General features: G+C 40.8%; 2 protein-coding genes across 9 annotated transcripts in view; one reads left to right on the top strand and one right to left on the bottom strand.

The window, feature by feature from the left end:
• Nucleotides 1-2,282: 2,282 nt before the first annotated feature.
• On the bottom strand, nt 2,283-15,395 carry SBDS (SBDS ribosome maturation factor). Of its 2 annotated transcripts, none has more exons than XM_060173554.1 (5): nt 15,026-15,395; nt 14,490-14,619; nt 13,339-13,539; nt 11,677-11,841; nt 2,283-2,525 (listed from the first exon to the last, which is right to left on the bottom strand). In XM_060173554.1, the coding sequence occupies exons 1-5, from the start codon at nt 15,151-15,153 to the stop codon at nt 2,433-2,435; spliced, it is 717 nt and encodes a 238-aa protein (XP_060029537.1). In that variant the 5' UTR covers nt 15,154-15,395; the 3' UTR covers nt 2,283-2,432. The 2 variants fall into 2 exon arrangements, with proteins under 2 accessions (XP_060029537.1, XP_007523720.1); XM_007523658.3 differs by lacking the exon at nt 2,283-2,525 and adding an exon at nt 4,120-4,341.
• A 1,001-nt stretch (nt 15,396-16,396) lies between these two features.
• LOC103114034 (S-adenosyl-L-methionine-dependent tRNA 4-demethylwyosine synthase TYW1) overlaps nt 16,397-26,841 on the top strand; it is a 230,545-nt gene continuing 220,100 nt past the window's right edge. For 5 of the 7 annotated variants that reach the window (XM_060173557.1, XM_060173555.1, XM_060173556.1 and 2 more), the window contains exons 1-3: nt 16,397-16,537; nt 19,400-19,527; nt 20,823-20,957. In XM_060173557.1, the coding sequence (XP_060029540.1) occupies nt 16,534-16,537; nt 19,400-19,527; nt 20,823-20,957 (267 nt within the window). In that variant the 5' untranslated portion in view covers nt 16,397-16,533. Of the gene's footprint in view, nt 16,538-16,596; nt 16,616-19,399; nt 19,528-20,822; nt 20,958-26,841 lie in introns of those variants that run through there. The other 2 variants (XM_060173558.1, XM_060173559.1) reach the window with 2 other exon arrangements.

Below are 26,841 nucleotides of genomic sequence, written 5' to 3'. Positions count from 1 at the left end.
ATTAGCAGGGTCCAATCAGGTTTGGAGAGATTTCTGATCCTGACACCTGTTTCCTTCTCCTGTGCTCTATAGTCTGGGACGGGATGCTTCCTGATTTCCGTCAGGCATGCCTCAGTCTTAAAGACTAGCACAAGCTTTAGCCATGGCACAAGCCTTTGCCGCCACTTTAGAGAAGCAAAAAGGGGACTGCTTTAGGTGTGGCACTTCTGGCCATTGGCATAATGAGTGCCCCAATCCTAGGCGTAACTTCCGACCCCCCAGCTGGATTTCTGGAAGCCCCGAATGCCTTGTCCTAGATGCCAGAAAGGTTTTCATTGGAGGAAAGATTGTTGGGCTAAGTTTCATAAAAACGGTACCCGCCTGCTGCTTTTACCAGAAGCAGGACAGCCCTCAGCCTGACATACAGAAGGAAAGCCAGACACAGCACTTAGTGCTTTATGGACCACCCGTCTTGGAAAAGAGCCATCCTGTGATTACTATTAAAATTGGCAGTGTCTCCTTTAAGTGCTTGATTGACACAAGATCTGATAGGACCGTTTTGAAACGATTGGAAGTACCATGTACCTGCCCCTCCTCCCTGGCCTGTATCTTGCTGGCATGGGAGGGCACTCCCAGGCTTTTGTAACAAGAGAATCTTATACCTGGGAGAATTCTGATGGTGTTAAAGGATACATCTGTCCCCTAGTGGTAGAGGTCCGTACCAACCTGCTGGAAAGGGATTTGTTGGAAGCTTTTGATGCTGTCATTTCCTCTGACGCTATTCCCCCAGAGAAATAATCCCCCCTAGTGAGCCCACAGCAGATTGCCGCATTAAGACAGATGAGATAGAGACTCATCCCTCCCGGCTGTTACCTAGGCAACACCTCCAATTCTTTTAGGCACTGCTCATTACAAAATTCCCTGCCTCGACTGGCTTTCTAATATACCTGTCTGGGTGGAGCAGTGGCCCTTACCCAGGGAGAAATTAAAAATTCCAAAAGACCTTGTCCAGGAACAATTATTTCTCGGTCACATTCAACATTTCCGCAGTCCATGGAACACTCCTGTTTTTGTCATCAAAAAGCACTCTGGCAAGTGATGGCTTCTCCAGAACCTCTCAGCGGTGAACAAAATCATGCAGGTTTGCTGCTCTCCCCAGAGGGGCTTGCCTCTCGCCTCTGCCATCCCTGTGGGGGTTCCCACAGTTGCTATAGACTTACAGGACTGCTTCTCCATTCCCCTCCATCCTCGTGATTGCAAATGCTTTGCATTCTCTATCCCGTCTATCAATAACTCGGGGCCAGCAGACGGCTACAAATGGACAGTACTTCCCCAGGGGATGGCCAACAGTCCCACCATATGCCAAGAAGCCGTTAAAGCCGCCCTTCTTCCAAATATTCATGAAGGTCTTAATATTTACCATTACGTAGATATTTTAATATGGGTTAAACCAGATACAGATCCCTCAACTCTGCGTGACCTCATCCCCACCTTAAAGCAGGCCGGCCTCAATATAGCCCCTGAAAACGTACAACTGGTTCCTCCAATAACCTTTTTAGGCTCAGAACTTTCGCTAACCCAGGTTCGCCCCCTAAAGCCCTGTATTGCGTTCCCTTCTGACCTCACTCTTGCTAAGGAAGTTCCTACTGTTCCAGCCCCTTTTGCCTTTCTCCACCCCTTTTCTAGCCACTTCCATTTCTGACTTGCCACTTCCGGGTCTGCCCTTTAAAAAGCCTTGGCTCTCTGATTAATAAAGATATTGCATTGCCTTGCCACCATGAGTCTGTTTCTGTGTCATCTCCCTTGCGTTGCTGAGTAGCAGCAGCCTAGGCTCTGGTAGAGTTCTCTCCAATCAAGAGTGTACGCCCCAGGAAAAGGCACCCCCACACTAGCCCAACAGTTATATTCAGATGGAACTTTTATGTGGATTTGTATTAACAGTGTGATAGGCTTCTTTAAAACCAACCAGGGGAGATAATTTCAAGAAAAGAACTCTATGTTCAAGGATGGCAGAGGACCTAGTGGGGGGTTGTATTGTTGTGTGGGAAAATGAGAAATGTTATGCATGTACAAACTATTATTTACTGTTGACTGTAAAACATTAATCCCCCAATAAAGAAAAAAAAATCTATGTTCAGAAAGACTGTGATGCTCAAGTTCCATCTGGTGGTCCGGGAAGTGGCACAGTGGATAAACCATAGGACTCTCAAGCAGTCTTCCAGCACCACATGTACCAGAGTGATGTTCTGGTTCTCTCTCTCCTTCTACCTTTCATAAATATATTAACAAAATACATCTGTATATTTATTTGTGTGCAACTTTTAATTTGTATTCAAGAATCTCTTTTGATTAATTTTTTTTTTGAGTCAGAGTCTCCTGAACACAGCTGTATATAGAAGTATTTTTTTTAACCTTTGAAACACCACAGCAACATATGTCTATGGAGCTCCCCTTTATGTTATCCATAACAGTTTCCATGTTGTGCTAGGGCCAGGTCCTTGCATATGGTAAGGTATGTATTCTGCTGTTGATCTTTCTCCCAGTCCCTAGAATAAGTGGATATTCAAAAACTTTATTGTTGTAGTTATTATCTAAGTATGTAATACTAAAATAATTAAAAGTTCAACTACTATCCATGTCACTTCACTAAGATTTATCAGGGATGGGATACAGAGTTCTGGTGGTGGGAATTGTACCCCTCTTATCCTATGGGTGTTTTTCTTTGCCTCCAGGGTTATCGCTGGGCCTGTTGGTGCCTGCACTATGAACCCCTGCTCCTAGAGGCTATTTTTCCCCCCTTTTTTTTTTTATTATAGGACAGAGAGAAATGGAGAGAGGAGGGGAAGTCAGAGGGGAGAAAGATAGACACCTGCAGACCTGCTTCATGGCTTGTGAAGCAACTTCCCTGCAGGTGGGGAGCGGGGCCTCGAACTGGAACCCTTACACAGGTCCTTGCTCTTAGTCCTGTGTGTGGTTAACCTGCTGTGCTATTGTCCAGACCCATCCTATGGTTTTTGTCAGTGTTTTATTTTTTAAAGAATTTATTCATTCACAAGAGATAGGAGGAAAGAACCAGGCACCACTCTGGTACATGTGCTGCCGGGGACCTCATGATTAAAAACCCAATGCTTTATCCAATGCGCCACCTCCCGGACCACTCTTTTTTTTTAAAAAAATATTTTATTCCCTTTTGTTGACCTTGTTTTATTGTTGTATTGTTATTATTGATGTTGTCGTTGTTGGATAGGACAGAGAAAAATGGAGAGAGGAGGGGAAGACAGAGAAGGGGAGAAAGACACCTGCAGACCTGCTTTACCGATTGAACCAGGATCCTTGAGCCAGTCCTTGTGCTTTGCACCACCTGTGCCTAACCCACTGCGCTACCACCCGACTCCCCAGTGTTTCTTTTTTATAAATAAAAATATCAGTTGTTTTATTACAATAGACATTGTTCTAAGGATACATAAGATAAAAATATTTATACTGATTTAACCTTGTCAAGATTCTCCAACCTTATTGGACAAGAGGCAGAAAAGGAGTTAGGAAGTTGTATAAAACCACATCACAGTTTAATTAAAAAAAAAAAACTAGTTTTATTCATTATATATAGTTTCATCTATGTTTATATTATAAACTTTAAGAATTAGAAATAAATGACTTTTTTTTTTCTTTTTTTTTACCAGCATAAATCTAGGTTATGGCAGCATATTCAATGAAAATTATTTAAGTTCTACCCAGTCATCATGTGTCAGTTTTCAAGGTAATCAGGAAGTCATCATCCAAGCTGCATATTAGATGTTCACATCCTTCCCTTGCACAAAAATTTCATTAAGTATAAATCAGACATTTTACTGTGTTCTTCAGTAATACTTTTTTGTCATACAGACATGTACTTCTAAAATTAATCTTAGTATATACTGAGTCAAATTTAACTTTCTGTCCATAAGAGTTGCCTCAAATCACTTTCATCTTGGAAAGCTACAAAGGAGACAGTAAAGAAATGCTACTACTGATTTTGTCTCTTAAACTTTTCATTTTTGGCTAAAATCTCAATAAATGGAACTAAATTAACCCCACATTATTATGCTTACTTCAGAAAGATTTTCTGTGTATGTTTTAACACAAAGATAGCAAACATCAAACAGTTTGAGCAAAATCATATTTGACAGATCATAGGAGGGCTGTGAGGAACAAAAATGTGTTAAAAGTGTTTTGAAGCTGAAGAAAATGATGTCATTCAAATTTCTCATCTCCTTCTTCCACATCTTTCAAATTGAGAACTTCCAAAGAACCTCTGCCTTTTGTCTCTTTTTTAATTAGCTCATCAATTTCTCTGAAGCAGCCAGGGTCAATCAGACATACCTGAAACATATAACACGTATCTATACCACACAGAGGAGTAAAACAGCAGCAGAATAAACACTTTCTGTAGAACAAAAACATAATTCCTGGGTGTGGGGAGACAGTACAATAGGTATGCAAAAAATTCTGATGTCTGAGACTACCAGGCACTAGGTTCAATTCCCAGCACCATCACAATCTAGAGCTGAGCAGTGCTCTGGTCTCTTTCTCTTGTGTACTCCTTTTCTATTTAAAAAACAAAAAAAACCTTTTTTTTTTTTTTTCATGAGAGGAGCAGAAGAGGGAGGCTCCACAAGAGCATCGCTCTGGCATGTATAATGTCAGGAATCAAACTTGCAAACTCAAGCTTGATGGTCCAACACTCAATCCACTGTGTCACCTCCAGGAGACTGTATAACATAACAGTGCATAGTATATACTGTTATGGGGGTTTGGTGGTAGCGCAGTGGGTTAAGTGCACAGGGCACAAAGTGCAAAGACTGGCGGAAGGATCCCAGTTCAGGCTCCCGGCTCCCCACCTGCAGGGAAGTCATTTCAAAGGTGGTGAAGCAGGTCTGCAGATGTCTATCTTTTTCTTCTCTATCTTCCCCATCTCTCTCCATTTCTTCTGTCCTATTCAACAAAAATGACATCAATAATACTAACCACACCACCAATAAAACAAGGGCAACAAAAGGGAATAAAAAGTCTCCAGGAGCAGTGGATTCCTAGGCACCAAGCCCTAGGAATAACCCTGTAGGCAATATATATATATATATATTAAAAAACAACAACATCGTTCCCTTTTTTAGTCCTACCTGGAGGTGAAAAAGCTTGAAGTTCTATTTAGAAACTATTCAAAGTCTTCAAAAAAAATTTAAATTTAAGAGATGTGCTGTTTCATATCTATAGAAGAATATTCAACAAACTTCTGTAGTTTAGTTACTTGTGAAAGTATAAACCCTGGAAACAGAATTTGTATATGGCTGAAGTGATACCTGGTCTGAAGTTGTGGGTGAGGACTTAAAGGTGTAATTATGTTTTTGCTGCTTTTAAAAATGTGGTCTTCTGGTCTGGGAGGTGGCACAGTGAATAAAGCATCAGACTCTGAAGCATGAGGTCCTGAGTTCAATCCCCGGCAGCATATATACCAGAGTGATGTCTGGCTCTTTCTCCCTTCTTATGTTAGGAATACCAAAGGAGACCATCTGGGACCACAAGACAGGACTAGGACTTCAGGGACCCACCAAATCACCGGTGAGTGCAAACACGTGTGGCTCATGGACAGAAAGGTGCCTAGGGAGAGATTAAGTGGCTGCTACCAGTCTGGCAGTTTACCAGTTGAGACACCACCTCCAGTCTGTTTCACCAACAAAAAGACAGCTGAAGGGAGGAGGACTCCCATGAGACTCAACAAATGCAACTGTGAGTCTCCATTGCTACTGCCCTCAGAAACTGGAGCAGCAGTGGGAAGACCCTGTACTGACAATAGGGGATAGAAAGGATAGAGAACTAACAAGGAAACTCAGGAGATGTATACCTCAGCGGCCTAGTGGTGGGGCTGTGAAAGTCTCTTTGCATAACCACTAGATTATCTCTGCCCCACACTGCTTTATCTCTTGGTCAGGAGTCAGTGACCCCACACTGCTTTATCTCTTGGTCAGGAGTCAGTGATTAAGCTAAGAAGCCTACTTATAGTTTAAAAGCTTTAAGGCGCCCATAGCCTACAGGGAAGAAAAAGAACAAAAGAGGCTTTTAAACCACTGAGCTCCAACTCAGGAATTCAGATACTATTGAAACAACTGTCAAGTTCCACAAAAGTGAACCCTTCATTACCTGACTTAGACACAAGTCAATCCAGGCAAGAGTGATCAGTACTTTGAAAAGTACCAAGAGGGGGACCTCATAACACACTATATAAAGTGGCTAAACCAACAAGAAGAAATATTGGAGAAATGAACCAGGACAAGAGTCCAGCTAAAAGCCCCCAAAAGGGTGAAGCACAAAATAATGAGGTCAACATCCAAACACTAGTTAAGGAAATAATCACAGGAATAAGTAAAGAGTTTGAAAGAACTGTCATCAGAAATGCAGAAACAATAAATGAGACTCTGGAAAAAAACACTAATTATCTCAAGGTTATTAAAGAACTGAAAGCTGAAATAGCTGATCTAAGAACACAACTAGCTGACCAAGCTAAAACAGTATCAGAACAGGGTAACAAAATAGATGAACTCCAGAAAACAGTAGACAGCAGAGAGAATAGAATCAATGAGGCTGAAGACAGAATTAGCAAGACCAAGGACGAATTAGAGACAACTAAAAAAGAAGTAAGAGATCTCAAAAAGAGAGTAACAGATACTGAAAACAACAACAGAGACCTATGGGGAGACTTCAAAAGAAATTATATACACATTATTGGCTTACCACAGGAAGAAAGAGAGAGAGGGGAAGAAAGCATTCTTCAAGGACATAATAGCTGAGAACTTCTCTAGTCTAAGACATCAAAGACATAAAGATTCAAGAAGCCCAGAGGGTTCCAAACAGAATTAACGCAGACTTTATTCAGACTAGATGGAGGCATCAAAACCTTCTCAGATAAGCAACAGTTGACAGAATCAAGTATCACCAAGCCTGCCCTGAAAGAAGTTCTGAAAGGTGTCCTATAAACTAAGACTACCATAAATAGGCCATCTATCAGAGCATTCTAAAACTACAGGAATCTTCAATATTTGATATCAATAAATGTCAATGGCCTGAATTCACTTATTAAAAGGCACAGAGTAGGAAGATGGATCAGAAAACACAACCCAACGATATGATGTCTACAGGAAACCCACCTAACTCAACAAGACAAAAACAGACTAAAAGTGAGAGGATGGAAAACTATAATATAAGCCAAAGGATGGAAAACTATCATATAAGCCAATGGCCCACAAAAAGGGGCAGGAACAGCTATGTTTATATCTGACATGACAGACTTTAAAATAAGTAAAATTAAAAAAAAGATAGGAATGGACACTACTTAATGCTCAGAGGATCAGTCAATCAAGAGGACTTAACAAATATTCACATCTATGCACCCAATGAGATGCCAACTAAATAGATCACACATGTACTGAAAGAGCTACAGCAATATATTAACAGCAACACAATCATAGTAGGGGACTTCAACACCCCACTCTCTCAACTTGACAGATCATCCAGGCAAAAAGTCAATAAAGACATGAGGGAGCTAAATGAGGAGATAGATAAACTAGAACTATTGGATATTTTCAGAGTCATTCATCCCAAGAAACTGGAATATATATTTTACTCAAGTCCACATGGGTCATTCTCAAGGATAGACCATATGTTATGCCACAAAGACAGCTTCAGTCAATTCAAGAGCATTGAAATCATCCCAAGCATCTTCTCAGACCACAGTGGAATGAAACTAACACTTAAGAATCAACAAAGGATTAGTAATAGTCCCAAAATGTGGAAGCTCAACAGTCCACTTCTTAACAACTTCTGGGTAAAAGAGGAAGTCAAGGAAGAAATCAAAATGTTTCGAGACTTCAATGAAAATGAAGTCACAAGCCATCAAAATATTTGGGACACAGCTAAGGCAGTACTGAGAGGGAAGTTCATAGCTATACAAGCACACATTAGGAAACAAGAAAAAGCACAAATAAACAGCCTGATTGCACATCTTAAAGACCTAGAAGAAGAACAAAGGAACCCTAAAGCAATCAGAAGGACAGAAATCACTAAAGTTAGGGCAGAAATAAATGACATTGAAAATAAGAAAACCATATAAAAGATCAAGGAAAGTAAATGTTGGTTCTTCGAAAGAGTGAACAAAATCAACAAACCTTTAGCCAGACTCACAAAAAAAAAAAATTAAATTAAATCAGATTATAAATGAAAGAGGAGATATCACAACAGAAACCGCAGAAATTCAACATATCATGCGAGGCATCTATGAACAACTCTATGCAACAAAGCTAGAGAACCTGTAAGAAATGGACTATTTCCTAGATATCTACAAACTTCCAAAATTAAGTAAAGAGGAACTAGATAATATGAACAGGTCCATCACAGATAATGAAACTAAAACAGTTATCAAAAACCTTCCCAAATATAAAAGGTCCGGAACTAGATGGTTTTATAAATGAATTCTACAAAACCTTCAAAGAAGAACTAATACCTCTAGTTTTAAAATTCTTCCAGAACATTGAAGACAACGGACTACTCCCTCCTAGCTTCTATGAAGCCAAAATCACTCTGATAACCAAAGCAGACAGGGACAAACCAAAAAACAAAACTACAGACCAGTATATCTGATGAACATAGATGCTATAATACTGAACAAAATTCTAGCCAACTGGATACAGCAGTATATTAAAAAGATAGTTCATCATGACCAAGTGGGGTTTATCCCAGGCATGCAAGTTTGGTTTAATATACGTAGATCAATCAACGTGATCCACCACATCAACAAAAGCAAGACCAAAAACCACATGGTCATATCAATAGATGCAGAGAAAGCCTTTGACAAAATACAACATCCATTTATGATCAAACACTACAAAAAACGGGAATAGATGGAAAATTCCTGAAGATAGTGGAGTCTATATATAGCAAACCTACAGCCAACATCATACTCAATGGTGAAAAACTGGAAGCATTTCCACTCAGATCAGGTACTAGACAGGGCTGCCCACTATCACCATTACTATTCAGCATAGTGTTAGAAGTTCTTGCAATAGCAATCAAGCAGGAGCAAGGAATTAGAGATACAGATTGGAAGAGAAGAAGTCAAACTCTCCCTATTTGCAGATGACATGACAGTATTACTCAGAAAAACCTAAGGAATCCAGCAAGAAGCTTTTGGATATCATCAGGCAATACAGTAAGGTGTCAGGCTACAAAATTAACATTGAAATGTCAGTGGCATTCCTCTATGCAAACACTGAGTTAGAAGAAGTTGAAATCCAGAAATCAATTCCTTTTATTATAGCAAGAAAACTATAAAATATCTATCTAGGAGTAAACCTAACCAAAGAAGTGAAAGACTTGTATACTGAAAATCATGAGTCACTACTCAAGGAAATTGAAAAAGACAAAGAACTGGAAAGATATTCCATGTTCATGTGTTGGCAGAATTAACATCATCAAAATGAATATACTATCCAGAGCCATCTACAAATTTAATGCTATCCCCCATCAAGATCCCAAACACATTTTTAAGGGACTAGAACAAATGCTACTAATGTTTACCTGGAACCAGAAAAGACCTAGGATTGCCAAAATAATCTTGAGAAGAACAGAACCAGAGGCATCACACTCCCAGATTTCAAACTGTATTATAGGGCCATTGTCATCAAAAGTGCTTGGTACTGGAACATGAATAGACACATTGACCAGTGGAATAGAATTGAGAGCCTGGAAGCAAGCCCCCACATCTACGCACATCTAATCTTTGACAAAGGGGCTCAGACTATTAAATGGGGAAAGCGGAGACTCTTCAACAAAAGGTGTAGGAAAAAAATGGGTTGAAACATGCAGAAGAATGAAATGGAACCACTATATTTCACCAAATACAAAAGTAAATTCCAAGTGGATCAAGGACTTGGATGTGAAGACCACAAACTATCAGATACTTAGAGGAAAATATTAGCAGAACTCTTTTCCACATAAATTTTAAAGGCATCTTCAGTGAAACGAATCCAATTACAAATAAGACTAAGTCAAGCATAAACCTATGGGACTACATAAAATTAAAAAGCTTCTGCACAGCAAAAGAAACCACTACCCAAACCAAGAGACCCCTCACAGAATGGGAGAAGATCTTTACATGCCATACATCAGACAAGAGTTTAATAACCAACATATATAAAGAGCTTGCCAAACTGAACAACAAGAAAACAACCCCATCCAAAAATGTGGGGATATGGACAGAACATTCACCATAGAAGAGATTCAAAAGGCCGAGAAACACATGAAAAAATGCTTCAAGTCTCTGATTCAGAGAAATGCAAATCAAGACAACAATGATACCACTTCACTCCTGTGAGAATGTCATACATCAGAAAAGTTAACAGCAGCAAATGCTGGAGAGGGAGTGGGAACAAAGGAACCCTCCTGCACTGCTGGTGGGAATGTCAATTGGTCCAACCTCTGTGGAGAACAGTCTGGAGAACTCTCAGAAGGCTAGAAATGGACCTACCCTATGATCCTGCAATTCCTCTCCTGGGGATAGATCCTAAGGAACCCAACACACCCATCCAAAAAGATCTGTGTACACATATGTTCTTGGCAGCAAAATTTGTAATAGCCAAAACCTGGAAGCAACCCAGATGTCCAACAACAGATGAGTGGCTGAGCAAGTTGTGGTATATATACACAATGGAATACTATTCAGCTGTAAAAAATGGTGACTTCACCGTTTTCAGCCGATCTTGGTTGGACCTTGAAAAAGTCATGTTGAGTGAAATAAGTCAGAAACAGAAGGCTGAATGGGATGATCTCACTCTCAGGCAGAAGTTGAAAAAAAAGATCAGAAAAGAAAACAGAAGTAGAATCTGAAATGGAATTGGTGTATTGCACCAAAGTAAAAAGACTCTGGGGTGGGTGGGTGGGTAGAATACAGGTCCTTTATAGGACCTAGTGGAGGTTGTATTTTTATATGGAAAACTGGGAAATATTATGCATGTATAAACTACTGTATTTACTGTCGAATGTAAAATATTAATTCCCCACTAAAGAAATTAATAAAAAAATGTTGTTGTCTTTTAGTTTTCCTCCTTCCTTACTATAAATACATCCTCCCGAGAGTGGAGATAGATAGTATAATAGCTATGCAAAGAGACTCATGCTTGAGGCTTCAAAGTCCCAGGTTCAAGCTATTGCACCACCATAAACCATAGCTGAGCAGTGTTTAAGTTTCAAAAAAAAAAAAAAAAAATTACGGATAACCCTTAAGTGCTACTTCTGTTCTATTTAGACTATATCATTTTAACCTAACTCAGGTAAGATGTTTATGGAAATGCTTTACCACTCATATTTTTTATATTTATTTATTCCCTTTTGTTGCCCTTGTTTTTATTGATGTCATTGTTGTTGGATAGGACACAGAAATGGAGAGGCTCTACTTCCTGTGAAGTGACTCCCCTGCAGCTGGGGAGCCAGGGGCTCGAACTGGGATCCTTACTATGGTCTTTGTGCTTTTGGCTACCTGTGCTTAACCTGCCAAGCTAGCACTGGACTCCCACTATTCATATTTTTAAAAAACACTTGCTACATGTTTAGAACTAGAGATTTTGATAACACAAAGACAATGAATAAGAATGCAATTTAAAGAAATCTTACAATTTCTATCTGTTGACCATAGTCTTCACTTTCTATAACCTTGATCAGTGGCTTGAGCTTTTCTTTAAGCTTCTTTCCTTCATTTATTGGGAGACTGAATCGAAGTCTCATGTGAGCACGTTCTATTTTCATTTTCTCCTTTAGCTGTTTTATTACATCCAAAGCCTAGCCAAAACAAATTTGAAAGTGTTAATTTCTTTGCTGATTCTGCTACAGTATCTCACAAAATATTCAAAACAAAGCAGTTGCTATTTAGCTAGGTGAGCATTTCTTGGATATAACATATAGAGCATAAACCATCACAGGAAAAAATAAATTGGAACTCAAAATTAAGAACTTCTGTACTTAAGAACATATCAATTGGAACAGGAGAAAAAAACAAACATTTGACAGTGTATTAATATCCAAAATAAACTTACAATGCAATATTGAGACAAATAGTTCAGAGTCTAAATTGTGATTTCTCCAAAGATAGAAGGGTCAATGCGTACATGAAGATACTTAAATCAAGTTACTAGGAAAATACAAATAAAAACTGTGGTAGTCCCCAGAATGGCTATAGTAAAAAATGTGGACAATGTTAATAATGTGCAGACATCAACCTTAGTGCACTGATTATGGGAATATAAAATAATTTGGAAAACGCATATTCATAGGAAAGCCTGTAATCAGTTCCTAGCAGCATTACTCAAAATTAGACACAAAGTGGAAATAATTTCATTATTTACCAGCTAAATAAAGTGTGGCATTTCCACATATGGACGATCATTCAGTCATAAAAAGGAATGAAATACCTCTATTACATCATGGATGGACCCTGAAAAGACCATGTATTATATGATTCAGTTTATATGATTTGTTCAGCAGAGAAGCTCAGAGACATTTCGTTGCCAAGATTGGGCAATAAAGAGTGACCAACAGGCCTTTTTGAATGTGATGTAAACATTCTCAAATTAGGCATTAGTGAAGGATGAAAATGTATTTTTTTAAAATGTATTTTTATTTTATTGCTACCAAGGTTATCACTGGGGATTGGTGCCAGCAGCATGAACCTACCACTTTTGACAGCCTTTGTCCCCTTCTTTTTTCTTTTGATAGGGCAGAGAGAAATTGAGTGTGTGTGGGGCACAGAGAGGGAAAGAAAGGTAGGAACCTGCAGACCTGTGTCAGCTTCATGAAGAAGCTACGCTGAAGGTGGGGAGCCGGGGGCTTGAATTCAGGCTCTTGAGCAGATCCTTGCACATAGTACTATGTGTGCTCAACCAGGTGTGCAACTGCCCATCCACTTGAAAATCTTTTTGAATGAACTAATGAATTGTATACTTTACAACTGACTTATCAGTTGTGAACTGCATGTAAAGAATCTTAAAAGGAGTTAAAATGACATAAAAAAAAAGCCCAAGTTTGATCTCTAAAGGTGTGATTTGAATAGCAAGATGAAAGTCCTAGTATATTTAATTACAATTTTTTAGGGGGGCTGGATGATGACAAATCCAATAGAACACACCTTAACATATAAAAGGGTAATTCCCATCTTTCTATGTCCCTCCTTTAAACCTGCCTACCAACTCAAATTATATCATTTTATTGTTACAGTATAGCCTATAATAATAGCCTATATTACTTTCACAGAAACTTCTGACGATACAAAAAAGCACTCACCTGCTGTTTTGTACTCTTGTTGGCTTTGACTGAATAGTGGATGTCCTTCATGGCTCTTTCTATAAGGATAACAGTGTATGGTCTTTTTGTTTCAGGGTTCACACATTTGTCAGCCACAATAGTTGCAATATCCCTAAACATCTGTTCCAGCTGTGTGTGCCGTTCTTTATCTGATACCTGAACCTCTCCTTTAGTCAAGATCTAAAGAAAATCAAAAAATTTAAGAGAATGATGTATTTAAATGTAATATTTGCTAATCACAAAAATTACAAACTAGGGAGAATATGGGGTTTCATCTTTTCCAGCTACTAAATATGTACTGATCACTAGGGCTTGATAACCTGTATAACAAATCCACTGCTTATGGAGAACATTTTACCCCCCCCCCTTTTTTTACTTTACCACTCATGACGCTGCCACCCCCTGCAAGTGCAGAGTAGGGGCCACATGAAATTTTTGAAAACTTATTTTCACATGTTCATATGAAATCATATAAATGGAGGCTGGGTGGTGGTGCACATGTTACCATGCTTGAGGAGCTGGTTGAAGCCCCCACTCCCCACCAATAAGGGGGAAGGGCTGCAGGTGTCTTTCTCTTTCCCTCTGAACTTCTGTCTCTATCAGAGAAAGAAAAAGAGAAAGAGGAAAGCCACTAGGAATGGTGGATTCATCTTACAGGCATCAAACCCCAGCCAAATAAATAAATAAATACGAACTTCTGGAGGCTCTGGCAAAAAATGCCCATGTCCTAAATTACTGAAAGTTAAAAAATTTTTTTTTAAAATATACTTATTTTCCCTTTTGTTGCCCATTTTTTATTGTAGTTATTGTTGTTATTGATGTCGTCATTGTTGGACAGAGAGAAATGGAGAGAGGAGGGGAAGACAGAGAGGGGGAGAGAAAGACAGACACCTGCAGACCTGCTTCATCGCCTGTGAGCGACTCCCCTGCAGGTGGGACGCTGGGGGATCGAACTGGGATCCTCACTCAGGTCCTTGCCTTTTGCGCCACGTGCGCTTAACCCGCTGTGCTGCCACCTGACTCCCTATCAATGAAAGTTTTGTGCAGATCAAATTATTGCACAGTAATTGTTCACTACAAGAAGATAATACTTTTAAATGAGTATTAGAATCAATCATGTCAGAACTCACCTGCTTACAGATTTCGGTCTGGTCATCTGTTCCAAATGCACTGATGAGATCTTCCTTCTTTGCCACTTGGCCTTTAGAGACATTGACAAACACCGAGTGGGTCTGCAGAACTTCATCAAGGTCTTTTTCCCTTGTGAGGGCAGGAGAGAGAGTTTTTAGGTAAATAAACTTGAAAGTTGGAGACCCCCATACCTGCAGTCTGCATTGGCGATGGTCTAACTAGCGGGAAACAAGAGCTGTTATGATTCTCAGTGCGGATAAAAACGCTTCAAAAACAGAAAACTCAGAACCCCTCTAAGAGTCTCATTTACTCATCAGAGACAAATGTGTCGGGGGCCTGAAGCCCCGGGTCGAGGGCGGGCGGTGACCCCAGGAGGAGAGGCGACGCCCGCGGGTCACCCAGGCCAAGGGCAGCCAGTTTCCCGGCGGCTGACGCGCTTTGTGACGTCACCTAAAAACAACCCTCCCCGATCCACCCGCCTGCCGGCCCCCGGTCCTCGGTGGGCTCCGGAGGCCAGGGGTGCCCGGTCACTTACACTCCGTTCCGCCAGCCGACGACCTTGTTTTTGTAGCAGGCGATTTCAAAGCGCTTCCCGGCGCGTTTCATACGCACCACCGCCACATTGGTGAGGCGGATCTGGTTGGTGGGGGTGAAGATGGACATCTCGGCCTCTCATAAACCGCGGGTCGGGCGAGTTGGGGTGGACCCGCGCCGCCGGCCTGAGGATCACCTGCGCCCGGCTGTAACTACCAGGCGGCGAGCGGCACAGTAACGCCACAGAGCGCACGGTCGACTCTGGTGCGGCGGGCAGCCACCACAATACCCCGGGCCAACTTGTTGCGCAGGCGTCACGAGTCCAGTCGCGAGACAGGGTGAGCAACTACGCCTGCGTATTGCAGCTTTCCCAGCACTCCAAAGAGTGGCGCTCTTCTTTGACGTAACATGCTTGCTAATGAACATAAGAGCTCTGATTGGTGGTGCTCGTGTTTGCGACCGGGTGGAAAACGTGGTGAGGAATCCAGTGCACGCCCATCTCAACTTTTTATTAAGAGTTGTAACAAGTGAGAAGGATTAATAACTTCCCAATTACCTATCACACCACTTCACTGCTAATCAAGATCTTATTTTTGCTACACTTTTCCTCTCAGGATATTTTACATGTGGTAATTTTTCTTGGGGGGGAGGTGATGGGTTTGACTTTTTCAGATATCGACTCAGAGAAGGGAAGATAGTACAGCACTAGAGTTTCTTCCAATGAGGTGGGGATTGCTGAGATATATTAAAATGAATCAACACAAGATTTTTTAGCCTTTAAATATTCAAGTCGGCATTCTTAACATACAACCACCAGATGAACCATAATTCCTTAGAGCCAGGCCATAGCCAAATTTCCCTTAAATACTGCCTTTTCACAGTATTGTTCGAACTATTGATAAAAGCCAATCTGGCCCAAAGGCTGCACCTGGTTGACAGGGTTATGGTTTAACGTGGTCCCTTTCTACCTTCCTTTATTTTGAGCCACCCTGCTGCTACGACTCCTGCCACACCCCTTCTCTTCCTTTTTTTTTTTAAATTATAAAATGTAAACATTGACAAGACCATAGGATAAGAGGAGGGGTAAATTTCCACACATTGCCCCCCCCCTCCATATTCAATCCCCTCCCTTGATAGCTTCCCCAATCTTTTAACCCCTTCTCTACTGTGAGGCTCAGGGCAGCATTGGATTTCCTTCCCAGCGTTGGGGGCGGTGTTTCCCCTGGCCCGTCCCCAGCCTCTCTGAACCAATCCATAGACCGCCCCCCCCCCCCCGTTTCTCTGAGCCAATCCCTGGGCCATACCCTCGCCTCTTTGAGCCAATCCCTGGGCCCGCCCCCGCCTCCCTGAGCCAGTCCCTGGGCCCGCCGAGCCAATCCGGATGGACCTGTGAGTAGCATGGCTACCCCCATCCTGCCTGGACTCTCCCTCCTAATGCCGCTCTCTGTATATCGCTGGCAGTGCCCGAGTACCTGCTCCGTTGTTCGTATGGCCTAGTCTCTTAGAAAAATGGGTAAGGACGCCCTCAACCCCCAAGAACGAGGTCGGTGAGGCGGAAGGGGAGCGAACCGTTTTTCTGAGCTCTCTCTGGGTGGGTAGCGTACTTCCTTTGAAAAACCGTTGCACTTTACAGCTCTGGACCGTGCTGCTAAGGACGGTCCTTAATCTGCGTTTGATCTGGTTTGTGTCTTTTGAATATAAAAGGTGAATTTGGGAGAACACTGCTTCTTAGTTCCTTCCCCTTCGTTTCCTCCACCCACGTGCTTCGGAGCCCTTTTGGTATTTCCTGTGGTGGAGCAGGACCTTTAAAAAACTTAACTCATGGGAGTCGGGCGGTAGCTCAGCGGGTTAAGCGTACATGGCGCGAAGCACAAGGACGGGCCTAAGGATCCCTGTTCAAGCTCCCGGCTCCCTACCTGCAGGGGAGTCGCTTCAGAGGCGGTGAAGAAGGTCTGCAGGTGTCTGTTTTTCTCTTCCCGTCTCTGTCTTCACCTCCTCTCCATTTTTCTAAAAAAAGAAAACTTAAGTCATAGGAGTCAGGCGGTAGCGCAGGTGACGCACATTGGAAGGGTCAGCGTGAGGATTCCGGTTGAGCCCCAGGCTCCCCACCTGCAGGAGGGTCACAAGTACTGAAGCAGGGCTGCGGGTGTCTGTCTCTCCCCCCTCAGTCTTCCCCTCCTCTCTCCATTTCTCTCTGTCCTATCCAACAACGATGACATCAACAACAAGAACAATAATAACTACAACAATAAAACCACAAGGGGCAACACAGGGGAATAAATAAATATTAAAAAAAAAAAACCTTAACTCATGATTCCACATCAAGTGTTTTGCCTTTACATTTCCTTCCAAATCCTACATCCATATGAAGGTACAATATCTTTAAGGACATACATATATCTTTATATGTATATACATATATATATATGTATATATATACATGTATCTTTATATGTATATCTTTAAGGACATACAAAATTAGTAGTATTATAATTTTGTTACCATACTATATTATATTAGAGTTGATTTACGGTGGTGCTGGGGATTGAACTTGGGACTTAAGAGCCTCAGGCATGAGAGCCTTTTTGCCGGGGATTGAATTTGGGACTTGAGAGCCTTAAGTATGAGAGCTTCTTGGCATAACCATCATGCTATCTACCCCACCTTTTTTTTTTTTTTTAATTAGAGTTAATTTTTAAAGTAGTACTTTTATTGTGTTGTTGGCTATGAAGGTTGGTTTTCTTCCTTTTTTTTTAAAGGATACATTGAGATTTATTTTTACCAGAGTACTCTAGTGTATGATGGAGCGGGGTATTGAACCTAAGACTTTGGAGCCTCTAGCATGAGAGTCTCTGCAGAACCATTATGCTATCTAACCTACCCTTATTTTTTTTATTAGTGATTTAAATATGATAACAAGATTGTAAGATTGTACAATTCCACACAGTTCCCAACATCAGAATTCTGTGTCCCATTCCCTCTATTAGAAACTCTCCTATTTTTCATCCCTCTCGGAGTATGGATCAAAATTCTTTTTTTTTTTTTTTTTTTTTAAAGATTTATTAATGAGAAACATAGAAGGAGAAAGAAATATCCAGACATCACTCTGGTACATGTGCTGCAAGGGATTGTACTCAGTACCTCATACTTGAGAGTTTGATGCTTTGTCCACTGCACCACTTCCCAGACCACTGGATCAAATTTTTTAAATTAAAAAAATTTTTTTTTATTTAAGGCCTGGCTTCTGTAACTGTTACTTTGCTGAACATGGACATTGGCAGGTTGATCCATACCCCCACTCTGTCTTTCCCTAGTGGGATAAGGCTCTTGAGAGGTGTGGTTCCAGGACATATTGGTGAGGTCCTCAGTCCAGGGAGGTCAAGATGGCGTCATGGTAGCACCTGCAACTTGGTGGGGTAATGGCGCACATGGTAGAGTGCAAATGTTGCTATGCACAAGGACCAGGGTTCAAGCCCCTGGCCCCCCACCTGTAGAGGGAAGCATCATGAGTGCTGAAGCAGGGATGCAAGTGTCTCTCTGCCTCTCTCATCTTCTACCTCTCTACCTCACCCTTCCCTCTTGATTTCTGGCTGTCTCTGTTCAATAAATACAGGTGATAAAAAAAAAAAAAAAAACTTAAAGCAAATTGTTTAATAAACAGACACCCAAAGGTGGGGATAGGGCAAATGAAACTAGGGTTCTTCCTATGGGAGGAAACTGGAAAGTTTTTTTAGGTATGTTTTATGTGGCCCATAACTCTATAGTAATTTTTGTCTGAGCCTTATCACTAACTGGGTGGACTAAAAGTATTGTCTGGAAAGATGATGACAGAGTTGAAAATAGCACTGGAAAGCTGAATTAGGGCACAGAGTAGCTGCCAAATATGAAAAGTGTATATAAATACCATTAACTGTTAACCTCATTGATCTGACCCGGGGCCCATGCCTGTTCATATTTAGCATAAGAGCCTGTGTAACCTCTGCATTCTTGTCAATTTAGGCTCACAGTCCGTGGTCACAGCTAGGAACCTTCTAGGCTGCACTCATTTCAGGACTAGGCTTCTTCGAGTGGCAGAGTAGGGTGACCCAGTCTTACTTCAGGAGTGGGGCAGTCCCTGCCATTGCATCTCTACAGTGAAGGCACGGTCCTGGAGAGGCGCACAAGAGTGCTTGTGATGACATTTCTAATGGAAGTGACCATTGATGGTGGAGAGAAGGATCTATTAGAGGTCTAGGACTATTATATCTGTATGGGAATCCAAGGATTCCCTTACTAGGCCCCCAGATGATGGGGTGATATATATATATTCTTAAAACAGAGATGAACACATCCCTGTACTTCTAAATAAAATTACATATCTGTATTTTCAATTTAGATTCAGTGGCTACATTGGACATCTTCTCCCTTTTAACATCATTATGGATAAACAGGTTTTACATATATTTGGCCCTTGCTGTTGGCATTAGCCTTTGGATTTGTTTCCACATTGTCATCAGGAAGCAGGTAAATGGAGTTATTTTTTGTAATAGTTATTTTTTGTAAAATTTGAAATTTCAAATTTTATAGAGAATTCAGAATTCTTCCAAAGACTTTCAGAAAATATAAGAAAGGAACTTTAAATTACTTTTGTGCATAGTCTCTAGACAGTTTTTAAATGCCTAAAAATACTTCTTAGTTACTAAAGGCTACTATATATATACACATTAATAAAAGCGTAGGATAGGAGGGGTACGAATCCACACAATTCCCACCACCAGATCTCCATATCCCATCCCTTCCCCTGATAGCTTTCCCATTCTTTATCTCTGGGTTGCAGAAGGTAGAAGGTCTGGCTTCTGTAATTGCTTCCCCGCTGAACATGGGCATTGACTGGTTGATCCATACTCCCAGCCTGCCTCTCTCTTTCCCTAGTAGGGTGAGTCTCTGGGGAAGCGGAGCTCCAAGACACATTGGTGGGGTCGTCTGTCCAGGGAATTCTGGTCAGCATCATGCTGGCATCTGGAACTTGGTGGCTGAAAAGAGAGTTAACATACAAAGCCAAATAAATTGTTGAGCAATTTAAGAAATACAGTTTTTGTAGCTGAAAACTATAAAAATTTTGGGAAAAAAAAAGCCAGTCTGTTTAGCATCTTTAAAGAGGCAGTATTTTCTTTTTCTCTTTTTTTTTTTCTTTTGCCTTGAGGGTTATTGCAGGGGTTCAGTGCCTGCACTAAGAATCCACTGCTCCTGGAGGCTATTTTTTTCCCCTTTGTTGCCCTTGTCATCGTTGTTATTGGATAGGACAGAGAGAAGTTGAGAGAGGATGGGAAGATAAGAGGGGGGAGAGAAAGATAAGACACCTGCAGACCTGCTTCACCACTTGTGAAGTGACCCCCCTCTGCAGGTGGGGAGCTGGGGACTTGAACTGGGATCATTACTGTGATCCTTGTGCTTTGCACCATGTGCGCATAACCCACTGCGCCATAACCTGGTGCCCCTGTTTCTCTCTTTAGATTTAATAAGGGGGTCAGAAAATAAGCCCTACTGTTGAAACACTACAACACATTATGATGAAAGTATGTATAGTTTTATCTTGGAGGGAATGAGAATCATTAACAGTTGTAAGAAATATCAGTCCTCCCTTTAAAAGACCCAATTGTGTCAAGGAGTTAATATTTCAAGAGTACTAAGGGAATAATAAAATGGGTCAGTGTGCTAATTTTCATCCATGCTGAAGCTAGAAACATAGTTAAACTTAATGTATCTTGTGCTGTCTTTCATTTTCTTTATTTTTCAATAACCAGTCTTTGATTTTCAAGGACAAAAACTCACAGGAAAAATGTGTTTCAAAAGAAACACAGAATTTGATGGCAAATGGATATATTTCTGATCAAAAGAAGGTCTTTGTGTCTGGAGTGAAGATTTTCTATGGTTCTCAGACTGGTACAGCAAAGGTACAAACTTTATATATGATGTTTTCTCTTGGGTTTTCTGGTCTTTGAAAACTGTTCCTAGGTATGGGGGTGGGGGTAGGGTGCTGGGCAAGTTACCTAAAAGGAGTGCACACCTTACTGTGCATGAGTTCCTGGATTCAAGCCCCAGCACCATCTGAAGGAACTGACTGTGATAGAGCAGTATAATGGTATCTCCTTTCTCTCTCCCCCCAGACCCCCCCACTGGGAAATTGTGCAGTGGTATTTTACATGTACTAGACTCTGGGTTCATTCCCCAGTGTGAAAAGAAAAGAAAAAAGAAAAAAAATTGGGAGGCATTCTTTAGCTTTGAACTGAATTGGTCTTTTATTCCTTAGCCATTATTTCCTTTTTCATATATATATATATATATATATATATATATATATATATATATAATTTTTTTTTTTTAATATTTATTTACTTTTTGTTGCCCTTTTAATTATTATTATTATTATTGTAGTAGTTGTTATTGATGTCATCGTTGTTGGATGGAACAGAGAGAAATGGAAAGAGGAGGGGAAGACGGGAGAGAAAGATAGACACCTGCAGACCTGCTTCACCACCTGTGAAGTGACTCCCCTGCAGGTGGGGAGCTGGGGGCTCAAACTGGGATCTTTATGCCAGTCCTTGAGATTTGCGCCACGTGCGCTTAACCCACTGCGCTACCGCCTGACTCCCATATGTATTTTTTTCTTTTTGGACCATAATTCTAGTTCCAATTAATCTGTGCTCTTTGGCAGTTTCTGCCTTGAGGGTCTTTGGTCTGAAAGTTGCTTCTTGCTTCAGTAGGATGGAGCAAATCTCTAATCTGTTCCGATGCCTGTGCTTGTAGGGGTAGATAATAGTGAGATAATAGAGAATAGCAGTAGTCTCTGGTATGAGTGCTTACTTTCACAACTTCACACAGTTATTTAATGAATTGTATTTGCATTGCTGGTGTTGAAAGTTGCAATGATAGGCAAAGCAGCACACTGTAGTAGATTCTTTTATTATATCTAGATGCTGCCTCCTTTTTTTTTTTCTCCTTTTTTTCAGGAAAGTTACTAATATAGGGGCCAGGTGGTGGCACACCTGGTTAAGCATACACATTACAGTGCACAAGGACCCAGGTTCAAGCCCCTGGTCCCCACCTGCAGGGGAAAGCTTCACGAATGGTGAAGAAGGAATGCAGGTCTCTCTCTCTTTATCTCCCTTTCTCCTCTCAATTTCTCTTTGTCTCTATCCAGTAATAAAATTTTTTTAAAAAAGAAAGCTACTGATATATATATATGTGTATATATATATATATATATATATATATAATTTCTTAAATCACTTTGTTGGGGGAAATTGCACACATCATAGTGCACAAGGACACAGGTTCAAGCCCCCAGTCCCCACCTACAGGGGATAACTTCACGAGTGGTGAAGAAGGAATGCAGATGTCTGTCTCTCTCCCTCTCTATCTCCCTCTCTCCTCTCAATTTCTCGTTGTCTCTATCCAGTAATAAATAAACAAAAGTATTTTTAAAAAAAGAAAGTTACATATATATATATTCTTAAATTGCTTTGTTGGGGGAAATTATTATCTATAAGGTTGTTGTAATGTGTACAGTTTTTGGGGCCAGCTAGTGACGCACTTGGTTAAATGCACACATCATAGCGCACAAGGATACAGGTTCTAGCTCCCAGCCCTCACCTGCAGGGGGAAAGCTTCACAATTGGTGAAGCAGGGCTGCAGGTGTCTCACTGTATCTCTCCTCTCTATCTCCCTTCCCTCCCTCAATTTCTCTGTCTCTATCCAAATAATACATAAATATAAAACCATAAAAAATGGACAATTTTTCTCAGCACTCCACACCCTCCTTTCTTTTAACCTCGTACCTCCCCCTTTAGCATGCCTGAATCTGCTATAACAGACTATAAAGTTTCAGCCTGTATTTTCCTCTTTTCTGTACCATACATGAATGATACCCAGTCTTTCTCCATGTAGCTTATTACATTTAACATTCCTTCAAATTCCATCCAAGTTGTAGCAAAAGAGAAGATTTTATCGTTTCTTACAGATGAATAGTATTCTACAACTTCATTAACCATTTATCATTGAACATTTGAGTTGTTCCCAAATTTTAACTATCAGCAATAGTGCTACAGTGAACATAGGTGTGTATAGATCTCTCTGGCTTTGTGCTTTTGTGCTTTCTTGGTTAGATGCCTAGGAGAGGAATTGGTGATTTTTTTTTTTTTTTTTTACCAGAGTACTACTTAGCTCTGGCTTATGGTAGTCATGGGGATTGAACCATTGAATCTAGAACTTCGGAGCCTCAGGCATGAGAGTCTCCTTGCCCATTATGCTATCTATTCCCCACCTGGAATTGGTGATTTGTGATAGGTTCATTTTTTAATATTTTGAGGAATCTCTAGAATGCTTTCACAGGAACTGGACCAATATGTATTTCCAACAACAGTGTAGGATTCCTTTCTTCCCACATCCTTGTTTGCACTTATTTCTGTTTCAATATATGACATTCTCATAGGTGTGGTGTCTAATTTCTCTGATAATCACTGACTGAGCATTTTTTATATGCCTGTTGGTCAGGCCCTGAGAGTGTTCAGACCCTCCCTCCCCCTGCCCTTTTTTTTTTTTTTTTTTTTGGCCACCAGGATTATCCTGGGCCACAGTGCTTACACAGCAACTCTACTGCTCCTGTTGACCATTTATTTTTATTTCTTTTCTAAATTATTATTATTAATATTATTTTTACCAGCACACTGCTGAGCTCTGGTTTATTATGATGGTGCAGGGAATTTAACCTGGGACTTTGGAGCCTCAGGCATAAGAGTTTCTGCATGGGTGGAGGTATAGCATAATGTTTATGCAGAGACTTTCATGCCTGAGGCTCTCAAGTCACAGGTTCAATCCCCCACACTACCATAAACCAGACCTGAGCAGTGCTCTGGTAAAAAAAAAAAAAGTCTCTGCATAACCTTTATGCTATCTCCACTATAGTCTCAGTCTCTCTCTCTCTCTCTCTCTCTCTCTTTTAATCTAATAGAGGAAAAGGGAGTGGAGAGGTGCTGGGCTAGTGGGTGGGAGAGAGATGACCTGGAACTCATGGCTGAGCAGGAACGCAATCCAGAGCTGGCTTTATTGATATGCATTATATCTTCTGAAGTGGAAGTGGTAGGTCGGTAAAGGATATACGACCTCTGCTGGTGGGGATGGGAGACTTGCACCTAGATTTTTGTGTATGGAATGTGTGCGCTCTACCATTGCCTGCCCCATTTTCTTCCCATTTTTTAATGGGCTTGTGTTTTAGTTTCTGAGTATAGTGAACTCTATATATTTTGGTTATCAGCCCTTTTCTTTTTCCTTCTTTTTTTAAAAAAATATTTATTTATATTGGATAGAGACAGAGAGAAATTGAGAGGGGAGGGGAGATTGACAGGGAAAGAGACAGAGCTTCATCACTTGTGAAGCTTTCCCCCTGCAGGTGGGGACCAGGGGCTTGAATCCGGGTCCTTGATTACTGTAATGTGTGCCTTAACCAGGTGTGCCACTGCCTGGTCCCCAGTCTTCCCAGACTTTTCAATGTATTTATTGTCCCTCTAGTTTATTTTTATTTTCTTTGAATTTTTTTTTATTATCTTTATTTATTGGATAGAGATAACCAGAATCAAGAGGGAAGTGGGTGATAGAGAGGGAGAGACAGAGAGACACCTGCAGCACTACTTCACCACTTGCAAAGCTTTCCCCCTGCAGGTGGGGACTGGGGGCTTGAACCTGGGTCGTTGTGCATTGTAATAATACATTTGCTCAACCAGGTGCGCCACCACTTGACCCCTTATTTTTGTTTTCCTCCTTCTCTTTCTCCTCCTTCTCCTTGTTCTTCTTTTAAATGATTTTATATTATTAATGAGAAAGATAGGAAGAGAGGAAGAAAGAACCAGATGTCACTCTGGTACATGTGCTCCCGGAGATTGAACTTCGGACCTCATGCTTGAGAGTGCAATGCTTTATCCACCGAGCCACCTCCTGGATCACTGTTTTCTTTGTTCTTGACTCAAGTCTCTGAAGACATTTCTGAAGCAAATATGTTTTGCCAGTGTTCTCCTCTGTATGTTTTAGGGTTGCCAGTTTAACAAGCCATTTTGAATATACTTTTGTCAATGGTAAGGTTGGTAATGGTTTGTGGTTCTCTTTCATTCTGCATGTTACAACACAAGTTCACAACTGTTTTATTGTTTTCTAGCATGAGGTCAAAGCTAACATTACCAAAGAGTTCTACTGCCCTCTTATGGATGTTTTGTAGAATAATACTTACTTGGTTCTCAGTGTAGGTATTTTGGTCCATATAAAAATCACTTATCAAATTCAACTTTACAAAGCAGGAAAAAAAAAAAAAGAGGCATGGCGCCATAATGGTAGAGAGACAAAAGAGGACTTTGAGTAGCCAAAATAAAGTAGATTTAGGGCTGAGAAGAGATCGTAGCTGTTATGCAAATGACTTTTCCTAGTACCACCATATGCCAGAGATGAGGAGTGCTCCGGTAAAATAAAATAAAATACAAAAACAGTTTTATGTTACTCATAAGAGACCTCATCCAGAACCTTTTTATGCATATAGAGATCTTACAGTGGCTGGGGTAGATAGCGTAATTGTTATGCAAAGAGACTGTCATGTCTGAGAATCCAAAGTCCCAGGTTCAGTTCCCTGCACCACCATAAACCAGAGTTGAGCAGTGCTCTGGTTAAAAAAAAAAAAAAAATCTTACAAGATCAAATTATTACTTGTTATTGTTAAGAAATCCAGCCATACAGTAAGGTCACAATGAAAAATTCTTTCCAGAGAGCATCTTTTAGCTATTTTTACCTTTAGTTACCATACTGTTATTTTGAAAATCTGTTTATGTTTCTAGATTTATCAAAATTGTTTAAAAATTGACTTTTTGGTTAGTCTTTTAGCATAAAATATTTCATATCATAGCTGATATGCTGTGCTCTTTGGATATCTTTATTCTATGTTCGTATTTGATTAAAAAGTTTTTCCTAATTGCTACCAGGATTATCACTGGGGCTTGGTGCCTTCATGATGAATTTACTGATAAAGCAGCCATTTTTTCCTTTGTTCTTTTCTCTCCTTTCATCCTTCCATCCTTCCTTTCCTCCCTCCCTTTTGTTACAGAAGTGATCCCCAGAGCACAAGACTTGAGCCAGTTCTTGGTGAAAGAGAGGAGTTTTATTACACTGGGGTGTAGGAGACTCTGGATCAATCTGGGAAGTTCTCCCCACACCTTGGAAAAGCCCACAGTTTTACTGAGGTCCCCCTCCCCAAAGGAGTGGAAGGAGCAGGTTTGTTTCACTGTTACAAAGTAGGCAGAACAGACAAAGGCAGTCTTTCACATAATTGCTATACATTTTCCTTATCTGTGTGAGGGTAAAGAAAGGTGAGAACTAGTGTCTGGTATGTATCAGTCTCAAGACAGCTGAATTTACTCCCTAGTCATCAGTTTACCTTTAGTACTTGTCCATTACTTTAGGAATGTGGAGGGGAAGACGGGTAGCAACTACAGCCATTGTTTTAGTTGCCAGGAGAGCAAACACAAAGGAAATGCAGTCTTAGGCTTTGTCTCCATATCAGAGAGGAAAGACACTTCTTCACCAGGCGCATAGATTAAAATATCCACATAGGGTAAATCAGGAGAGTATGCACTCTGTGTTCATCTATTTCTCATATACTTTCTTCTTGATAGGGTAGAGATAATTTGAGAGAGGAGGGGGACACAGAGAGGGAGAGAAAGAGACGCCTGTAATACTTGCTTCACCACTCATGAAGCTTCACCCCTGGAGGTGGGGAGCAGGAGTTTGAATCCAGGTCCTTGC

Source organism: Erinaceus europaeus, chromosome 15 (genome assembly GCF_950295315.1).
Source record: "Erinaceus europaeus chromosome 15, mEriEur2.1, whole genome shotgun sequence".
In the NCBI taxonomy this organism is placed as follows: Eukaryota; Metazoa; Chordata; class Mammalia; order Eulipotyphla; family Erinaceidae; genus Erinaceus; species Erinaceus europaeus.
The sequence above is the reverse complement of the archived record's forward strand: the minus strand, read 5'-3'. Positions and strand labels throughout refer to the sequence as shown.